General features: G+C 50.5%; 7 protein-coding genes across 7 annotated transcripts; 2 read left to right on the forward strand and 5 right to left on the reverse strand.

Moving 5' to 3' along the window:
* Positions 1-93: 93 nt before the first annotated feature.
* MND2 (Mnd2p) lies at positions 94-1,182 on the reverse strand (the record flags this gene model as incomplete). The annotated part of the gene is made up of 1 exon (XM_076682521.1): positions 94-1,182. One exon carries the CDS (start codon positions 1,180-1,182, stop codon positions 94-96), a length of 1,089 nt encoding a protein of 362 aa, XP_076543304.1.
* Positions 1,183-2,053: 871 nt separating this feature from the next.
* Positions 2,054-3,768, reverse strand: COX10 (protoheme IX farnesyltransferase; the record flags this gene model as incomplete). The annotated part of the gene is made up of 2 exons (XM_076682522.1): positions 3,657-3,768; positions 2,054-3,501 (listed from the first exon to the last, which is right to left on the reverse strand). Exon 2 carries the CDS (start codon positions 3,146-3,148, stop codon positions 2,054-2,056), a length of 1,095 nt encoding a protein of 364 aa, XP_076543305.1. The 5' UTR covers positions 3,149-3,501; positions 3,657-3,768.
* Positions 3,769-4,558: 790 nt separating this feature from the next.
* DAL5 (allantoate permease family MFS transporter) lies at positions 4,559-6,103 on the reverse strand (the record flags this gene model as incomplete). The annotated part of the gene is made up of 1 exon (XM_076682523.1): positions 4,559-6,103. One exon carries the CDS (start codon positions 6,101-6,103, stop codon positions 4,559-4,561), a length of 1,545 nt encoding a protein of 514 aa, XP_076543306.1.
* Positions 6,104-6,712: 609 nt separating this feature from the next.
* Positions 6,713-7,972, reverse strand: TRVA0_003S03202 (acyl-CoA dehydrogenase; the record flags this gene model as incomplete). Its single annotated transcript, XM_076682524.1, has 1 exon — positions 6,713-7,972. One exon carries the CDS (start codon positions 7,970-7,972, stop codon positions 6,713-6,715), a length of 1,260 nt encoding a protein of 419 aa, XP_076543307.1.
* A 2,239-nt stretch (positions 7,973-10,211) lies between these two features.
* Positions 10,212-11,396, forward strand: TRVA0_003S03224 (uncharacterized protein; the record flags this gene model as incomplete). Its single annotated transcript, XM_076682525.1, has 1 exon — positions 10,212-11,396. One exon carries the CDS (start codon positions 10,212-10,214, stop codon positions 11,394-11,396), a length of 1,185 nt encoding a protein of 394 aa, XP_076543308.1.
* A 317-nt stretch (positions 11,397-11,713) lies between these two features.
* Positions 11,714-12,235, forward strand: TRVA0_003S03246 (uncharacterized protein; the record flags this gene model as incomplete). Its single annotated transcript, XM_076682526.1, has 1 exon — positions 11,714-12,235. The coding sequence occupies one exon, from the start codon at positions 11,714-11,716 to the stop codon at positions 12,233-12,235; it is 522 nt and encodes a 173-aa protein (XP_076543309.1).
* A 453-nt stretch (positions 12,236-12,688) lies between these two features.
* TRVA0_003S03268 (uncharacterized protein) lies at positions 12,689-16,323 on the reverse strand (the record flags this gene model as incomplete). The annotated part of the gene is made up of 2 exons (XM_076682527.1): positions 12,689-13,857; positions 13,911-16,323. 2 exons carry the CDS (start codon positions 16,321-16,323, stop codon positions 12,689-12,691), a joined length of 3,582 nt encoding a protein of 1,193 aa, XP_076543310.1.
* Between the last annotated feature and the right edge of the window lie 859 nt (positions 16,324-17,182).

The raw sequence follows: 17,182 nt of genomic DNA on the forward strand, positions 1-17,182 counted from the left end.
CCCCAACTACGGGAGCTCGAGGGCTGGCCCTCGAATATAGGCCAACGGCGATTCATGAAAGCAAATATATAGGACGTAATAAATAGGGTACAGTTAAAAGCTCATATCGGCCTCGCCATCGTCAGAATCGGGCGGCGAGGAAGAAACGCCCGTGGAGCCATAGGTAAGTTGCATCTCACCTGGCGCATCTCCGTCCTCTGCCTCGCTAGCCTGGGCCGAAGACCCCTTAAATCCATATTCTTCACCCAGTCCATCAAGAACCGTGCCGCTAGGGGGCCCCGCAGGCTTGCCAAACATTATGTTTTTCACCGCTTGTACACCGTTCGACTCGTCCACTGTATAGTCTAAAGGTTCGTCGTCATCTTCGTCGTCATTTTCGGCAGTCATAGTCTCCTGCGCGACACTGCTCCTGGATCCCACAGCCCACTCATCATTCTGCTCATTCTCCTGATTTTCCTCGCTCTCGGAGCAGTCTTCGTCTACCATGAACCCTTCCTGGTATTCTGCTTCGTCGTAATCGTCATCATAGTCATTGTCACTAGCCTCTGGCACTTCTGCGTCCAGGTCCACCTCTCTTTCTCTTTCTCTTTCTTCTTCTTCTTCTTCCTCTTCTTCTTCTTCATCGTCTGTTTGGATCTCCAGGGCAATATTGTCGGAGGACGGGTCGTAGAGAAACTGCGGCTCAGACCCAAGCGGCTCGTGCGGCGTCGTGCGGCGCCCAGCAAATGTGTCGGTCTGCACCGATGCGTTCGCAGCCAGCGCGCTGTCGTCAACGAAATCTTGGTCCTGGTCCTGGTCCATTGCCTCCTCGCACATATCCTGCTCCTCCAGCATCGCTTGCATCGTCTTGTCGACCCCGGGCGGCCTCAGGTACGTGTACCCGAAAGTGCGGATTGCTTCCAGCCGTGCCTCGTGAAGCTGCTCAATGTACTCAACATCATTCAAGTCGGTCACCGCCAGAGGCGCGCCAAACACAAGACCGACATTGCCCCGTGGTTCCTGCCCCGCCCCGCCCAGAGGGTCTCTACGGTGCGCTGCCGCGACGTTCTCATTGGCTCCGCCGCCAGCAGCATCCCCAGACCTTCCCTGGTAAGCGGACCGCTTGGGCGGCCGCAGGACATGTCCAGAGCTCGGCTTACCCCACAAAGAGCCCTTTTCTCGCGTGTCCAGAGCTACAAACATCCCGTCTGCTCCCTCCTTTCTTGGTGAAAACGGCCCGGCGTCCGTTTGTCGCGAGGGTAACCGACCCCCGTTGGGCGCGCCTTTGCAGATCCGTGCGGCGTGCGGCGGATCTAAGCCGCACAGTATCCGAGTGCCGGAGTGCAGCTCTCCCGGATACTACGACCTTAATAGCGAGCAGAATGCTTTCCAAGGCCAGCCCTCGAGCTCTCGTGGCTCCACTTCGTGGAGGATTCCACTCAATGGCCCAATATCTCCACGAAGGGGGCTGGCCCCCATTAGTACTAGTAGTGGAGTGTTTTCGAGGGCCAGCCCTCGAGCTCCCGTAGCTCCGCTTCGCGGAGGATTTTACTCGATGGCCCAATATCTCCACGAAGTGGAGCCTCAGGGGGGGGGTTGGGGGGATTGGTCCCCCCATTGTTACTAGAAGTAGGGTGTATTCGAGCTCCCGTGGCTCCACTTCGTCGAGGATTCTACTCAATGGCCAAATATCTCCACGAAGTGGAGCCTCAGGGGGGGGTTGGGGGGATTGGTCCCCCCATTGTTACTAGAAGTAGGGTGTATTCGAGCTCCCGTGGCTCCACTTCGTCGAGGATTCTACTCAATGGCCAAATCTCTCCACGAAGTGGAGCCTCAGGGAGGTTGGGGGGACTGGTCCCCCCATTGCTACTAGAAGTAGGGTGTATTCGAGGGCCCGGGCTCCGCCTTCGCGGAGGTAGGCTAGTAAGAATGAACGCTTTGGTATTAAGGGTAACTTTACAAAAGACGGTCAATATATAATTAAGTGGGTTCAGTTTATTACTTGAGGTCGTGGATAGGCAGTATATTACAATCGTGAGTATGTACAGTAAGAGTGAGATATGTACAAAAATGGTTAAAACTCCTCCTCGTCGCTACCGAAAAGCCAGTCCCACTGGCCCTTCTTATGCAAAATGGCCAGAATAAGCACCCCCGGGAGATGCAACACCGACCCCCAGAACAGCTGCTTGGCCCACACCGATCCAGCACCTGAAGTGCTCACGGGCCCAATGACATAGCGCTGCTCCTTCCAGAACCTATAAGCGCAAATTGTCAGCCACCCGTTCAAAATCGACGACGTGAGTATGTAGTAATTGTCAGTAACGCCGAAGTAGCTGAGCCCGATACACAGTGGGAACATAAGCACCGAGTATCTCAGAGCCACCCGCGCATTGAGCGCCGGGTTCGTCCACGCCGCCATGACGTATCCGGCACGCCGGTACTCGTCACGGATATTGTGGCTCAGCGCCATAAAGTGAGGGAACTGCCACGCATAGAGCAGTCCCGCCAGCAGCCATGCTCCCGGTTCCGCCAGAGAGGACGAGGCAGCCCAGCCCATAAGCGGTGGAATCGCGCCCACCACGGCCCCGACCCACGTGTTCGATATGCTGCGCCGCTTGAGAGTTGTGTATAGCCCGCCGTAAAGGGCAATGTTGAGCGCGCCAAGTGCGGCAACTGTCGGGTTGACCCCAAAGTAGAGTGCAGCCGCACCCGCCGCACCCGCCGCACCGGCGAAAATGAATGCATTGCGCGACGACACAAGCCCGCGAACAACCGGCCGCGTGCGCGTTCGTGTCATCATGGCGTCCCATCGCCATTCGCGCGCCATGTTAATAGCGTTGGCCGACCCAGAGCACAGTGCCGTGCCCAGAGTCAGGAACAGCAGCTGGGACAGGGTAGCGTCGTTGGGGGTCAGCGCATACGGGCACATCGCCGACAAAACCACCAGCGCGGTGAGTCGCGGCTTGGTCAGCGCCAAATATGGCGCGTAGAACGGCTGCTTCTTGCGCAGTGCCGCCGTTGGGTGCATCGCGGCGGACTCGGTGGCCGACTGGCAGCTCAGCACTTTTTTGGGTGCGGCCCAATCAGGCCGCTTTGATTCGACAGCAGTCGTTTGGGACGACTGCTTCCGGACCAGGAAAAACAGGTTTGCTGTGAACCGCTGGTTCATAGCGGAGTTATTGTGGATAAACCCCTGCCTGAACGGCAGGAGGGCCCCCGAAGATATGCTCTTGTGCCGCAGTAGCACTCTGCTCGGAAGCATTTCGTTTAATCCAAGTGTCACCGGAGGAGTCTGAAATTTTCCACCCGGGCCCCGGGGGAGGTTGGGACATCATCATCACACTGTTCCATCACTTGCGTGGATCAGTCGATGATCTATTTTCGCTATATGTACTTATATGTAGGTGTAATGAATTGCGTAGAGGATGATGTCGACGCGGAGCGTCGTTACGGGGAGGTATTGGGGGGCTGAGCCCCTCAAGTTTGTGTACTCAATTGGATATTTGCCGTAGATACATTCAGCTGTGCCCATTCTACTGGTTAACATCATAGATAAGATGCCGAATTACAAATCTCTCAGAACTTAAATAAGAATCTAATGATTAGTAGATAACTAACGAGCTTGATGGATTCCGTGATTGCCCCGAGGTGAAAGATGTAACTGCCGATATACATACCGCTATTGATTGTGCTTGAATACTGTAATGATAACAATATATCGGTATTATCTTCGGTCTACCGGGATTACGTAGCGTCTTTGGTTATGACGAGACCAGAAAATTCAATTAAAATGATTCAAATGTAAGTATTCCTATCACTTGGTTCCGGCATTTTTTGTTCCGCGTTGATTGCATCTCACGTGGTCAGCTGGATACCCCTCGACAATCGGGGAATCAGCTCGGATATTCTTCAACCGTGAGGATTGAGAATGTTTTGTTACAATATCGACTCGATGAAACTGTGCTTTCGTATCAATTAGGTTCCGCAGCTGTAGCGCATTCATTATGCCGTGGGTTGGATACCCCTTTGAGGACTCAGCAAACCGTTTCTGCTAGGATATTCTTCAACTGTGAGAATTGTCAATGCTTTGCTAGCGGATCGATCCGACAAAGTTTCACTTCCATATCAATTGACTGCGCAATTATGTTGTTCGGTATTCGCATTGTGGAGATTCGGTCGAGGATGAAACAATAGTTCTCCTACGTAGATACTCTAATAGATTACCAGCAAAAGGGGGGTGAGGCGTCCTTCAATCGTGGGGGATATGCTAGCAGATCGACCCCGCCGTTGAGGTGAGAAAGTCGGCCATTCATCGGGAATGGTGCCGACAGACGTCGGGTGGTCAAATGTCGCCTACCACCAGCCATCCAGCCATCCAGCCATCCATCCATCCATCCATGATCAAAAAAAAAAAAAAAAAAAAAGAAAAAATCTACAATTCTGACAAGTAAACAATAATCATGATTAAAGTCAGGTAAACCAATTGCAATTGTACCTTGTAGAAGCCATGGATGTAATAAAATAACAAAAACCATATATTTTCATAAACCATATCATAAGAAAACTTGCCAATCAAGCATTAAGTAGCGTATCTGAACTCAGGGTTCTCAAAGTCTGTCAAGTCGGCAAACTCAGAATTGTCTACGTCCAGCGTCTCACCTCGCTCGTCACGGATCTTATTAGCCCTCCAGTTGACATAGTAAAGAAGGCAGGTAAAGATAGTAGTCACAGCAGAACACACGACCATGGCAATCTTCGCACCATTATAATGTGGAGCCTGAGCCGCAATGAACGTCTGAGGACCAACGAGGTTGCCAACACAGTAGAAGATGAGGAAGATGGCGTTGACTGTGACCTTCTTGGTATGGCCGGCCGCGTTAGAGCTGATGCACGACAAAAGACACACAAAGATAATGGGAGTGGCGGAGTATAGATAGAGGCCTGACTGCTGCAAGTGTGGTGAGTTGCCGAACGCCAAAAGGCACATTGAGAGGATGTAAAGTACGCAAGCCCCGATCGCCACGATCATTCGCTTCTGGGTATACTGCACAATAAATCCGCCCAGCATAAGCCCAACGATCTCTACCCCTCCACTGGGAGTCGTCATAAGCAGCGCTCTCTCGTTCGTGTAGCCCATAGTTGTGAGCAGAATGCCAGTGAAATTGGTGATTCCACCATTAGGGATATTAGTACCGAGCGCGATGACAATGTAAATGTAGGTCCTCACGTCCTTGAACGTTTCAATAAACTGCTCCTTCTTAAACTGCTTGTTGCCGAACCCTTGCTTGTTTGATCGAATCCGCTCGACAACTAAGAGCCGCTCTTGTTCGTTAAGGAACCAAGCTTGCGAAGGATTATCTGGGATGTGGAAATAGCAAATGACACCAAGCAAAATGGTAATCAAGCCAATAGTAATGAAAAGAATCCTCCAGGCCGCAATTGCAGTCCCTACGGTTTCTTCGCGCTTGTAAAGCCCGTACGCGATCAGGCTGCCAAGGATGGACCCCAGGCCGTTGCAGCAGAACCACATGGATGTCCGCAGGAATTGCTCTTCTTTCTTGTACCACTGTGAAGTAATGATGACAAAGGCAGGCGTGATTGCCGATTCGAGCGCGCCGAGCAACGTTCTCAGAGCCTCGAATCCAGAGTAGCTTGTTGGCGCAGCTGATACTGTCAGCACTATGCCCCAGAGGACGATAAACAGAGCAGTCATCTTTGAAAGCGAAAAACGTTGTAGCATGAGAGAAAATGGCATCTCGAAAACAAGATATCCAATGTAGAATGCGGAGCCGGTCCAGCTATACATGGTTCCCTCCATCTTGAGGTCTTCGCGGATTCCCATAATGGCGGCAGAGGAGTTAGACGTTTTGTCCATGAACTGGATGGCGTAGACGAAACACAGCAGAGGACAAATATACATGTCAATCTTCCTTAGGAGACGTTTATTCGTCTCTTCATCGACGACTAGTCCCTGGGATTGCTGGGCAATTTCAAAAGCCTCGTCGATGGCATGAGCGTAGATATGCTTCTCGGCAATGTTCTTGACGTGACCAATTTCAACGTCTGGCCCATGCTTGTCAACCGAGTACTCAATCGGCTTCTCTTGTGGTTGTGTCTCGGACATTAGAGATCTTTTACAGTGAATAATGTAGAATTATCTGGTCGTGATTCGGGCCCTTTTATATCCAACTAGGTCAGCTCAACTTTCCCCACAATATGCTGATTCCACGCATATCACCACCCCCCCCCTGTTCGGTGACGCAACAATCTCGCCATGATAGCATCAACTTTTGGCCGAATAGCATGCGTATAGTGTTTCTCGAGAAATAATAAACGGGGGTCAACCGAGGCGGGGGGAGATCTGCTTCGATAACGTTATCTTACGCAATGTCTCCACTATAAACGCATGTCTGACAATCTGCTGCATCCCGGGCTCTCATATCTCGGAGTTGCGTTCCCGCCGAAACCCCCTTACCCGTTATCTTATCAAATACCGTTAGATAGATCTAGATAGGCAATTATGCCACTTAAGCACGGGTCATCTACTCCGAGTGAAAAATATAACTGAAAGGATAGTCAATTTATTGATTGATATGCGGGATCATAATATACACAAGGCGTTCGAATATGTAGAGATATTACGAGATAAAGTAGGAAGCGGAGAATACACCGATCTTGGTAGAAAGCAGGAAAAAACCGTTCTCGGTAGAAAGCCCGGAGTTAAACAGCTCTCTTAGAAGAAAGCGGAGACGCCGGTCATGGCTCGGCCAAGAATAAGACCGTGGATGTCGCTCTGGCCCTCGTAGGTCTGGACTACCCACAGATTGTGGGCAATTCGGCCAATGTGGTACTCATCGGAAGTGGCATTGCCGCCGAAGACTTCCATTAGAACTCGTGCATTGTGAAGAGCCCTGTCACAGTTCTGTCGCTTGATCATGCTGATCATCTCTGGAGTAGCCTCGCCATTGTCCTTGAGTCGACCAACCTGGACAGCAGCCAAGAGACCGTAGCTGGCGTCAGTCAGTGCGTCAGCCAACTTCTTCTGGATGAGCTGGTACTTGGCTAGCGGGTTGCCGTTGAACTGCTTTCGGTCGATAGAATAGGTTCGCGCCAGCTTGATGGCCTCCTCAAGGGCACCCATAGTACCCCAGGCAATGCCGTACCGTGCCGAGTTGAGACAGGTGAATGGACCCTTGAGGCCCTTGATCTCGGGGAAGAGGTTCTCCTCTGGAACCTCGACCTCGTCCATCTGGATCATACCGGTGATACTGGCTCGCAGCGCAACCTTGTTCTTGATGGCCGGGGTGTCAAGCCCAGACTGGACCTTGGATCGCTCGATCAGGAAGCCCCGGATCTCGCCGTTGAGCTTGGCCCAGACCAGCAGAACATCAGCAATTGGCGAGTTAGTGATCCAGTTCTTTGCGCCAGAGAGCAGATACACGCCCTTCTTGGTCGGGTGCGGTCGGGCGACCGTCTCCATGGAGCCTGGATCGGATCCGTGGTTTGGCTCCGTAAGACCGAAGCAGCCAATGAGCTCACCGGTCGCCAGACGCGGCAGGAACCGCTGCTTCTGCTCCTCAGTACCAAACTCGTTGATTGGATGCATAACGAGCGAGGACTGGACAGACATAGCCGATCGGAAGCCGGAGTCGACCTTCTCGACCTCACGGGCCACTAGACCGTACGCGACCGAGGAAACTCCGGGGCAGCCATATCCATCAATGGTGGGACCTAGGAGGCCCAGCTCGCCAAACTCCCGCATGATGTTTTTGTCAAAGACCTCCGTCCGGTAGCCCTCGAGGACTCGTGGGTAGAGGGCTGTCTGGCAGTAGTCGTGGGCCACCTGGGAGATGGCCTTCTCATCTTCGGTCAGCAGGGTGTCGAGTCGCAGCGGGTTCTCCCAGTCGAACTTGGGGCCCTTGGCGGCGACGGACGACGAAAAGAACCGCGACAGCTGCGGGACTCGTCTGCTAGTGCTTCTCAGAATGCTCATATTTGGTTTTATGTCTATAGCTTGGTGTGGTTTGACGGAAATCAGAGGTTTTTTCAACAGATTTCGGTGGAATCGTGGGGTATTTAAGCCCCTCCCCCTGGCCGCGGCTATAGTCGATCTGCGATGCGCGGAATTGTGTCAGTGCGGAATTGCGGCCCCAGCGCGCGTCGGACTTCCCAAAATGAATCCCGCATTTTGCGCCTCAGCATTAGCCATTAGCGACTTGGTTATTCCGCCTTCCGCTGTGTTAACATGTTACATTATTGTATTGTGGTTTGATGTAGGATAAGATTGCCGCTTACACCCATAGCGGCCCCCGCCTTACCTCGGGATTGCGCTTTTGCCGACCTCCGACGGCCAAAATAAAGCCTACAATACTAGTACTCTGTAGTAATGTCGCTAAGTGGGCATGTATTACACGGTACTACATGTACTACGTATTGACAGTTGCAGTACATTTGTTGATCAAGGGATTCGTTTACAATACCCTGTACTACTGCAGCTCCTCGTACAGTACTTACAGTGATTACCGTTATTGTAGATCGGATGTGAACAACGTGCGATGCGAAACACATGCATCATTCATTCCCCACATACTGTACGTACTACATTGCATACCGTACTGGCTAAAAGCAGTAGACGAGGCTCATTCAAGTAGATCTCATGTATCGGGCTTTAAATAATCATTTATGTGATTCTACCACGTGTTTTCTCATGCCGAAGATACCATGTAACTGTGGGATAACTTTCTATTTTATGACGTAGGTATATTCAAGCTCAGCATCTCTCACCGGTGAAAGGATAGCCTTCAGAATCAAATACCGATATCACATTTATCAACTTTGTAAATAGAATATATTACCACTCTACCGTCATTGCGACTCGTCTTCGCCGCCTTATCAGCGGGAATGGCAGACGAGCTAGCACTCTCGTAAAAATGCGGAACCTTCCTGGCTTCGATTGTGCCGTACTTGGCCGTAGTCTTAATGTACCCAGGCGGCTTTTGCTCTGAGTAGAAGCAGCATATGATTTCCTCCTCGAAGTCCTCCGCGGCTTGTCGTAAAACGGTCCGTATACGTCCTTATATCGCTTTCTCCGGTGTCTTAAAGATCGCACCGACGCTACTATTCGACCTCCACAGATTGCTTCCATCATTAACCACGCATCGCTTCGGCGGCTGTAGCGCGGCTCTGGAGGCGTATATGAAAACATTCCAAAAATTGGCGAGAGACCTGGATTGGTTATATTGCTATCCGGTTTACGGTTGTTTTGATGCTCCATAATTTGTACCGGTACACAATATTAACGTTTAGAATTCAGAACCGGTATATTGTTCGTACACAGGGAAGTGTAGCCTCTTGTTTATATACTTCAAAATGGTTTAATTTACACAGTATTGCTCTACTGGTATTTATTTGTACTCTGGCGTTCTTGCTACATAAGAAGTACCGGCATGGTACAATACATGGTACAGGTACAGTACTGAGCAGCCCCATGTCAAAACCGATACTCATTGATACCACTTTTAAACAGTTAATTATCATCGAATTTTTAAACTATGGAAATAAAAGCGAGATTTGCATGAATTTATCAAAAATTGCGTTACTAGAGAATTACCAGTAGTGGCCATTGGAACGGATATTTTTATTTATCTTATCATACCGGTAATCTGTTAACTGCGGATATTAATGAGCTATTAATAATAAAGACAATCAAAATCAAAATTAAACACACTTATCCAATCTGCAGCCTGTTTTGTACCAAGTCTAGTTACATCCTCAAAATGAAAGTGTGGAAGAGTTTTGGTAAAGTCCAACATATCCATTCTGAGGATATCCCGCTTCTCTATAGGAATATCCCAGTAAGAATAATCACAATTTTAATCAGAGCTAAGGGCCCTAATCTATATTTTTTTATTACTATAATGGTTCTACCGGTACCTGGTTTTGTACGTACAGGTACTATCTGTACCAAGAAGGTTCAAGAAGAGTCCCGGTAAACAAATTCTCAAATATTTAAGGTTTAATGTATAATCAACTAGAGTAGCACATTACAGCCCATTCAATAAAAAAGATTGCATTGAATTAAAACCCCCGCGTAACCCAGTACTGGGCAGTGACAATTGCAAGAGATGGAAGGGGGGACCCGGAATTATTATCGCACGGCTGAAGGGCTAACTGGTTTGGGACACAATTTAATTATTGTGCCCTGATCCGACGCTTTACATTGCGATTCGACCATGTTAATTGCATCTAGGGCAGTTGACGTTAACCGAATCGTCTCGGGCCTTCTCACAGTACTGTTTATCTATCTGCTGTTATCGTACTTGCTGCCCCGTTCCAAGCTACCTGTTGTTCTGTCACTGTTTGTCGCCTTGTCGACGATGAACTTCAGTGATCTCCTCCTGAAATTTGTTCGGCCCAGTGTCCCACCAGAACGCCAGAGTCTGCTCAACGCAATTGCCGCGCTGGAAAACTACTCGATTGAAGCCAAGTCCTGGCTCATAACGAGACGACGAAAGCTCTACTCGCGGCTACCGCTGAAGCATCGACGGCTGGCTACGCAAATTGGGTACCCGAGCCGCATTGATCGCGTAGAAGAAAAAATCGGCGAGAATGCTAAGCTGCTAAGCGATATTGCGAGTCTCGCCAAGCAGAGGCACCGCGTGTCTGCGCACGAAATGCGGTTTGCCGTAGCTGATTCGTACAGCAGCACTGTTGAGCTGATAGAACATTTTGTCCGCGATTGGAGCGACAATCCGGATAGAAAGGAGCTGTTTCGGCCCGTATTGAAAGAGCTCCAGGAGCACGTCCCACTTCCACCAAAGACGGACGGAAAAGTGCTCATTCCCGGGGCAGGGCTGTGTCGGCTGGGGCTCGAGACCACTAAGCTCGGGTATACTACTACGACCATTGAAATGAGCTCCCTTATGAAATTGGCTACGGATTTTATATTTGACCCTGACCAGTTCAGCCACAAGCAGCACATTTACCCGTATATCCACGAGTACTCTCACCAGAGATCGGCGGCAAACCAAATACGTCCAGTTTCTATCCCTGATATTGCAGTCGGAGAGACTCGTCTGGCGCACACACTCTACGGGGACTTTTTGCATCATGATCCAGGGGCTCCGTATGATGCAATTGTTACTCTTTACTTCATTGACACGGCACAGAACATATTTGACTACATCGCAAAGATATACGACCTCTTGTCGCCGGGCGGCATTTGGATCAACTACGGGCCTCTTAAATGGGGGACAATGCCAGGAGCTGAGCTTTCGCTAGAAGAAATCAAGTCTCTGCTACGATCCGATTGGAAGATTTTGTCTGAGTTTGATGGCTCGAATAGTTATAACCCGGATCCCGAAGCTCTATGGGAGGCTCATTATAAAATCCAGGGGTGGTGTTGTCAAAAACTATAGTAACCAAACCCCCCCTCCCCCCCTTTACCAATTGGTCCTTCCACTTGGCTAACCCGATTTCCCTGCTGCTATTAGCATCGAGTAGCTTGAATTGGCCAACCGGTATATACGCGATTCGTATTTAGGTGCACAGCCGTGCAGGGTCTCTGAACACGATACGTCTCAGATGGGCAAAAGCCGCGCCGATCGGTAGCCGCGCCCCAAGGGACACCCACCAAAGCCCCCCTGCGACGCCGCTTTTCGCTTGACCCTCCCCACTGCTAAAGCCAAACTCCTCAGAAAGAGGCCCCTAATAGCCAAAGCTCACCCAAGGAAAGATGGCCACGAGGTTTAGCACGCCGGCCGCCAATGGCGAGATTGTGCCGCGCAGAACCGTGGCTGCGTTGAAGAAAAAGGTCATGAAACAGCCGTACTACGTCATTAAGGATACAGAGTTCACCTGGGCCATTGAGGACTGGGCTGGGCTCGAGCTGAGCTCTATTGGCGACGCCAAATCACCGGCTGTGTCGATTTGCGGCTATGACTGGACCATTGCTGTCTACCCGCGAGGAGCCGGCACGGCACGGGGAACCCATGTGTCTTCTTTCCTGCATGTTGCCCCCTCCGACAACTCTGTCATTGAGTGGAACGTCATGTGCACGTTTGCCATTCTCATTTGGAATCCGGACAAGCCGTCCGTGCATCGGTTCCTAGAGATTAAGGACTTTGAGTTCAGCTATGTTGGCGAGCTCAATTGGGGCTCCATCAAGCTGTACGATCTCTCGACTATTGACCAGCTAACTAGCGGCAACCGTGTGAATATTACTATCTATCTCAAGATTTACGAGGAGCAGAAGTAGCCAGCATTATATCCTTTTAGCAAATTTTGATCTACGTACAACCTATCACTTCAACTGTAATCCAATTTTTTTGGCAAACTGAAAAGTATAACGTTTAATTAGTCTCAATTATCTACCTCAAAGATGATGATTGTCCAAGCATATAACTTATTGTAATAACAATCTGACGTCGACTAGAGATTTACCAGGTATCCGGTGCATGATCATGGATGACTTCTATTGTACCGGTATGATCAAAGTCATTCACTATTTTTTATATTAGCTCAGAATTTATTATATCGGTACTCATAATAATACCGTACGTTACTATCATTACAACTTCCCATATAATACTCTGAGATGTGCTGATGTACTAATAAAATTCTTTTTAAATCAACATGCTCATCAAGATCGTATTGTTCTATATCATGCATTGTAAATAAACAATTCTATAAATAAGTTCATAACACATCACTATTGGCGCACAGCGTTCGACGCTCGCACCGCTTGGTCAAGGTACACCTTCCATCGTGTGAGGCAAGTCTTGTATGTCTCATTCCGTTTGGCATTGTCAATCGTCTTAACCCGCACATTGTAGAGACCAGACACAGGACGATGGTCCGATACCCGCACAATATGGCTCGCGTACTTGAGCGGCGTCACCCGGCTGCCGCCCCTAAAGTAGATACGGTCGCACCACGCAGGAACCCGCTTCTTCTCGCTCGAGTCGTACGTGTCGGTGCCAATGTCAAACTTGTACGTCGGCATGAACAAGATGGGCGCCTCCTGGAACGCGCGAAGCCGCATGCTCGGGTTCTTCTTGCGTTGCTGCAGCAATTGGTCGTTCTCAAGCAGCTTGTCCAGGTTGTTCTCCTGAAGCAGCTTCATTGCCGTGAGACGCTGGAGATTGATCCGGTAGTTCATATCACCGGAGAAGAAACATATCTCGTGGTCCATAATCTTAGTGCCGTCGCCGCCATTAACAAATATTCCCTTGCCCGTGAACTTGGCATTGTCGCTCTCGTCGAGAAATTGCGTCTCTAGAATGCTTTCGATGTCCTTGTTTCGCTGCATTGAACTGCTCTGGCCGGCCGCAAGATGACAGTTGACAAAGCAAAGCGACGAGTCGTCTATCATCATTCGCACCGCTATGCCACCTTTGTTGCCGTGCAACCCTCCCAGTCCAGTCTTGACGCTCGAGGAACGAATACTTCGCAAATGCGACACCGCAGACTCCTTAAGGAACACACACGTAAACAGTCCCACCATGTTACTAGAATGGACAAGCTTGTATCTCTCGTTAAACGCATCGTTGACAGCAAAGAACAGCCGGTCCTGCCACGCCTTGTACTGATGGGAAATGTTTGATGAGATGGATATATCCTTATCCTTTTTTTTCTTCTTAGAGAACATGGACTTGGCCGTGACACTCGTGTTGTCGAGCTCCACGAGTTCCTGAAACCCAAACACAATGACCTCGGGGACTTCTCCATGCGACCGCATGGTATCCCGCAGAAAATTGCTGTCCGCCTTGTTACGGTCCAAGTCCGACGGTTTTGCGGCACCGGCGTTCCAAGTAATAAGGTGCACTTTTATATCTCTAAACGTGCTAAACTCTTCATCATGGCCATGCATGTCCATTTCTTTATCCAGTTAGTATCATCACTGCAAAATCAACAAAAAAATTGAAACTTACCAATCCAGTCTTGCTTGAGCAAACCATCCCAAATGCAAAGTGATAACTCCGTACCAAAAGTCGCAATAGGAAGTGTTCCGTTCTGAAGCGTGTAATCGTTACAGTGAATGCAACTGACCGGACTATCATGTGCTTTCCACTCCTTGAGTACCTTCCACGGGCGCGAAGAGACATCGCATACCAGAATATTACCAGTGCGAAGTCCTATCCACAGATAATGACCAACGCCCCGGATAGCGCAAATTTTGTTTATCGACACGTTAAGACTTTCCAACGCAACCATCCGCGACTGCGAGTATATCGTAATTGTGCCATCCTCGTGGCCAAAGAAGAGCAGGTCAGGACACCCAGGATGAACACCCGCGCAGCTGAACTCGGTAGCACCCCGCGCGGAAGGGTTCCCGGCGTACGCCGGAATTGGCTTAGCTGTCAGTGCAAAAGGCACGTTTTGAGCCAACGACGGCTGATAGACCTGTACCTGCCGGTTACGGCCTACCCAGAGGTAATCATAATTTGCAGCAAAGGCCTTGAAGTTGGGCGTGACGCGATGGATTTTTGGCACGCCTGTAATCTCGCCATTCCAAATACACAGCTTACCGTCATCACTGAGAGTCCAAATCTCGCCTCGATTTTTATGAATCAGCACGACTGGGGTCAGATGGCAGTTTTCTCGCTTGACAACCATCTCTGGATGGTCGATATGGATCTCAATGATATTGCCTTCCTTGGTGCCCAGCCACAGCACTTTGCCGTCATCTTCGGGTCGAGTATCTTTAAAGGCGACTGCTGTGACTCTGACCTCAAGATTGGTCATTGTCCACACACACTCGCCTGATTGCAGATCAAACACTCGAGTAGTGGCCGCACACACAGCAAGGAATCGGCCATGGATCGAAGTAGCCTTGACTTCACTTTTAGTCGTTATTGAATGAAGCACGCCATCGTAGATAGGAGCCCTTCGGTTAGCCTGGGACGAATCCGGATACTCTTCCTGGGCCATTCCGCTTGGCGGGCTGTGAGCCGCCGCTGTGTGTATGGCCTGTGCCGCCTGGGCGGCTTGCGCGGCTGGAACAGCTTCAGCAGGATGATCCACTAGTGAATACGACGACTGGCTGGCAGGGTGAGGGTGATGGTCCTCATCGCTAGCATAAGCCAGACTAGTCCTGCTCGCGTTATTCTGCGCATAAACCGAATGATTTAGCGAATCGTTCGGCAATGGCCGGATATCACTAGCGATTGGGCGTGGTGGAAGTTTCGGCGCAGCCTGGGGAGCGATGGTGGTAGACGAGGGTATTCTCCGAAGGTCCTCTGCGCTCTGCTGGCTGCGGAGCGACTGCATATCATCGTTGCGTGCCGGCAACTTCGGGGGTGGCTGTAGGGAATCGGAAGAAGAGACCAGCGGCAGGTGAGGCTGAGAGTGGCTCGACGGGATACGCCGCAGAGGACGCGGAGGCGGCGGCGGAGGCGCATTTTGTGATTTCCCTCCAGCAGGACTAGGTAACCGCTCTGGCGGAGTTATACTTCTACGAGGTGCCGGAGGTGGAGGCGGTACTGTCAGGCTCGCAGTACGTTGCGGTTGTGGTTGATACTGCTGGCATGGGGCTGGTGTGTCACCAGGGGGGTGATGGGCATCTGCAGAATTCTCGCGATAAAGGGTTGACAGCCGTTTTGCCGGCACACCCGGGGACCGAGGGGGCGGTGGTCTTGGAGGAGGCATTTTCGAGTTCGGCGCATGGGCATCGAGGCTACAGGGTGATACTGGCCGAGGAGGCGGCGGAGGAGGCGGTTGCATCATAGACGAAGGGGAAAAAGTGATGTCTGGAGTAATTTGGCCGCTCGAAAGAGCGCTGTGAGGGCTCAAAAGCCCAGAGCTTCCGTGGCCGCTGCTGCTGGGAAGGTTCGCGAGACTATTAGTAGAGGAATGAGGATTCAAACTTTGAAGCTTATCCCGGTCGCTCAGAGATAAGTGTGCAAAGTTGCTGCTCAGCCGGGCGGGTTTTGGCGCGACTGGTGGTTTGAGTTTAGCGATACTGCTAATCTGACCGCTGCTGCTGTTGCTTGAATTATTAAATGGGTCGGGCGGTGTAAAAGGGTCCTGGAATGGCGATAGCGGGGCGTGATCTTCCTCTTCTTCGTCAGAACTATCCTCATCTGTATCTTCTCCATGAAGAGTGGTTGAACCGTACAAAAGATTCGGAGAGCTCTCGCTAAATGACGGCTTTTGGTTGAGTCGGTGGGAGCCATCGTCTTCAATCGATACTGCTGCCGCGAGAGCGTCGTAAGATCGCGCCATTCGCGAAGGAGGGCCGGGCCTCTTGGATCCATCTTCTTCAGAGTTGGTAGATGATGCCAGCTGTTCCCATTTCGACCGCGCGTCGAGTACCGAAGGCAGCGACGAGTGATCTGTCGACATTATATGACTTCTGTTGGAGAGGGTATTATGCTTCTATTATTAGCCCCTCAAAGCAGGCCCCTACCTCCACGTAAAAAACAAGGGCTAATCCGGTATAGTGTCTTCCGGATCTCGGCGTGTAATATACTGGTATATCGTAGAGTCTGGAGGGACCGCTCTCTCTAATGTTAGTGTGGTAAGGCTTTTGGGGATGAGTCGTGATGGGGATTATGTAGGTGGTTTGATAGTGTTTTAGGCGTACCCCCGGGCAATACTGCGCTTGGACTCCAACGTGTTTCTGTGGCAGCAAGCACAGCCCTGTAGCACGCGCATCATTTACAGGGGTAAGCGGCGCGCTCTTCATATCTGGCGATGTGAGTCGCGCGCAGAAACTCCCATTTTTTCACGAATTTTCGATGATGTGTGCCGCGCGAAAACTCCCAACCATTTCACGCTTTTTTTTTGATGATGTGTGCCGCGCGCAAAGTCCCAACTTCATATTTTCGTGATGTGTGTCGGGCGCAAAGTCCCAAGTTTCATATTTTCGTGATGTGTGTCGCGCGCAAAGTCCCAACTTTCATATTTCGCGGTATGTGTCGCGCGAATCCCGATCGATGCCAAATTGATGTTAGCTGAACCCCCCCTCCGCTGCCACACTTGTCTCGCAGTCCCTGCAGTGGGTGGGATTGATCGGCGAAATAAGAAGTAAATCCAGCCAGCGATGTCGGGACGCGCACGCGTTTAGCATCCGAAGCGCAGCCTATAGACTGATCTAGAAACTGAAAAGCATGTATCATAGGTGTCCGAAGGTGAGAAGCATGTATAGGTGTACCACCATGGGTGCAACAGACAATTCAATGACCCTATTGGTTAGTCAAGC

The sequence above is a fragment of the Trichomonascus vanleenenianus genome (genome assembly GCF_965637985.1).
Source record: "Trichomonascus vanleenenianus strain CLIB 3782 genome assembly, contig: TRVA0_003S, whole genome shotgun sequence".
NCBI classification, from domain to species: Eukaryota; Fungi; Ascomycota; class Dipodascomycetes; order Dipodascales; family Trichomonascaceae; genus Blastobotrys; species Blastobotrys vanleenenianus.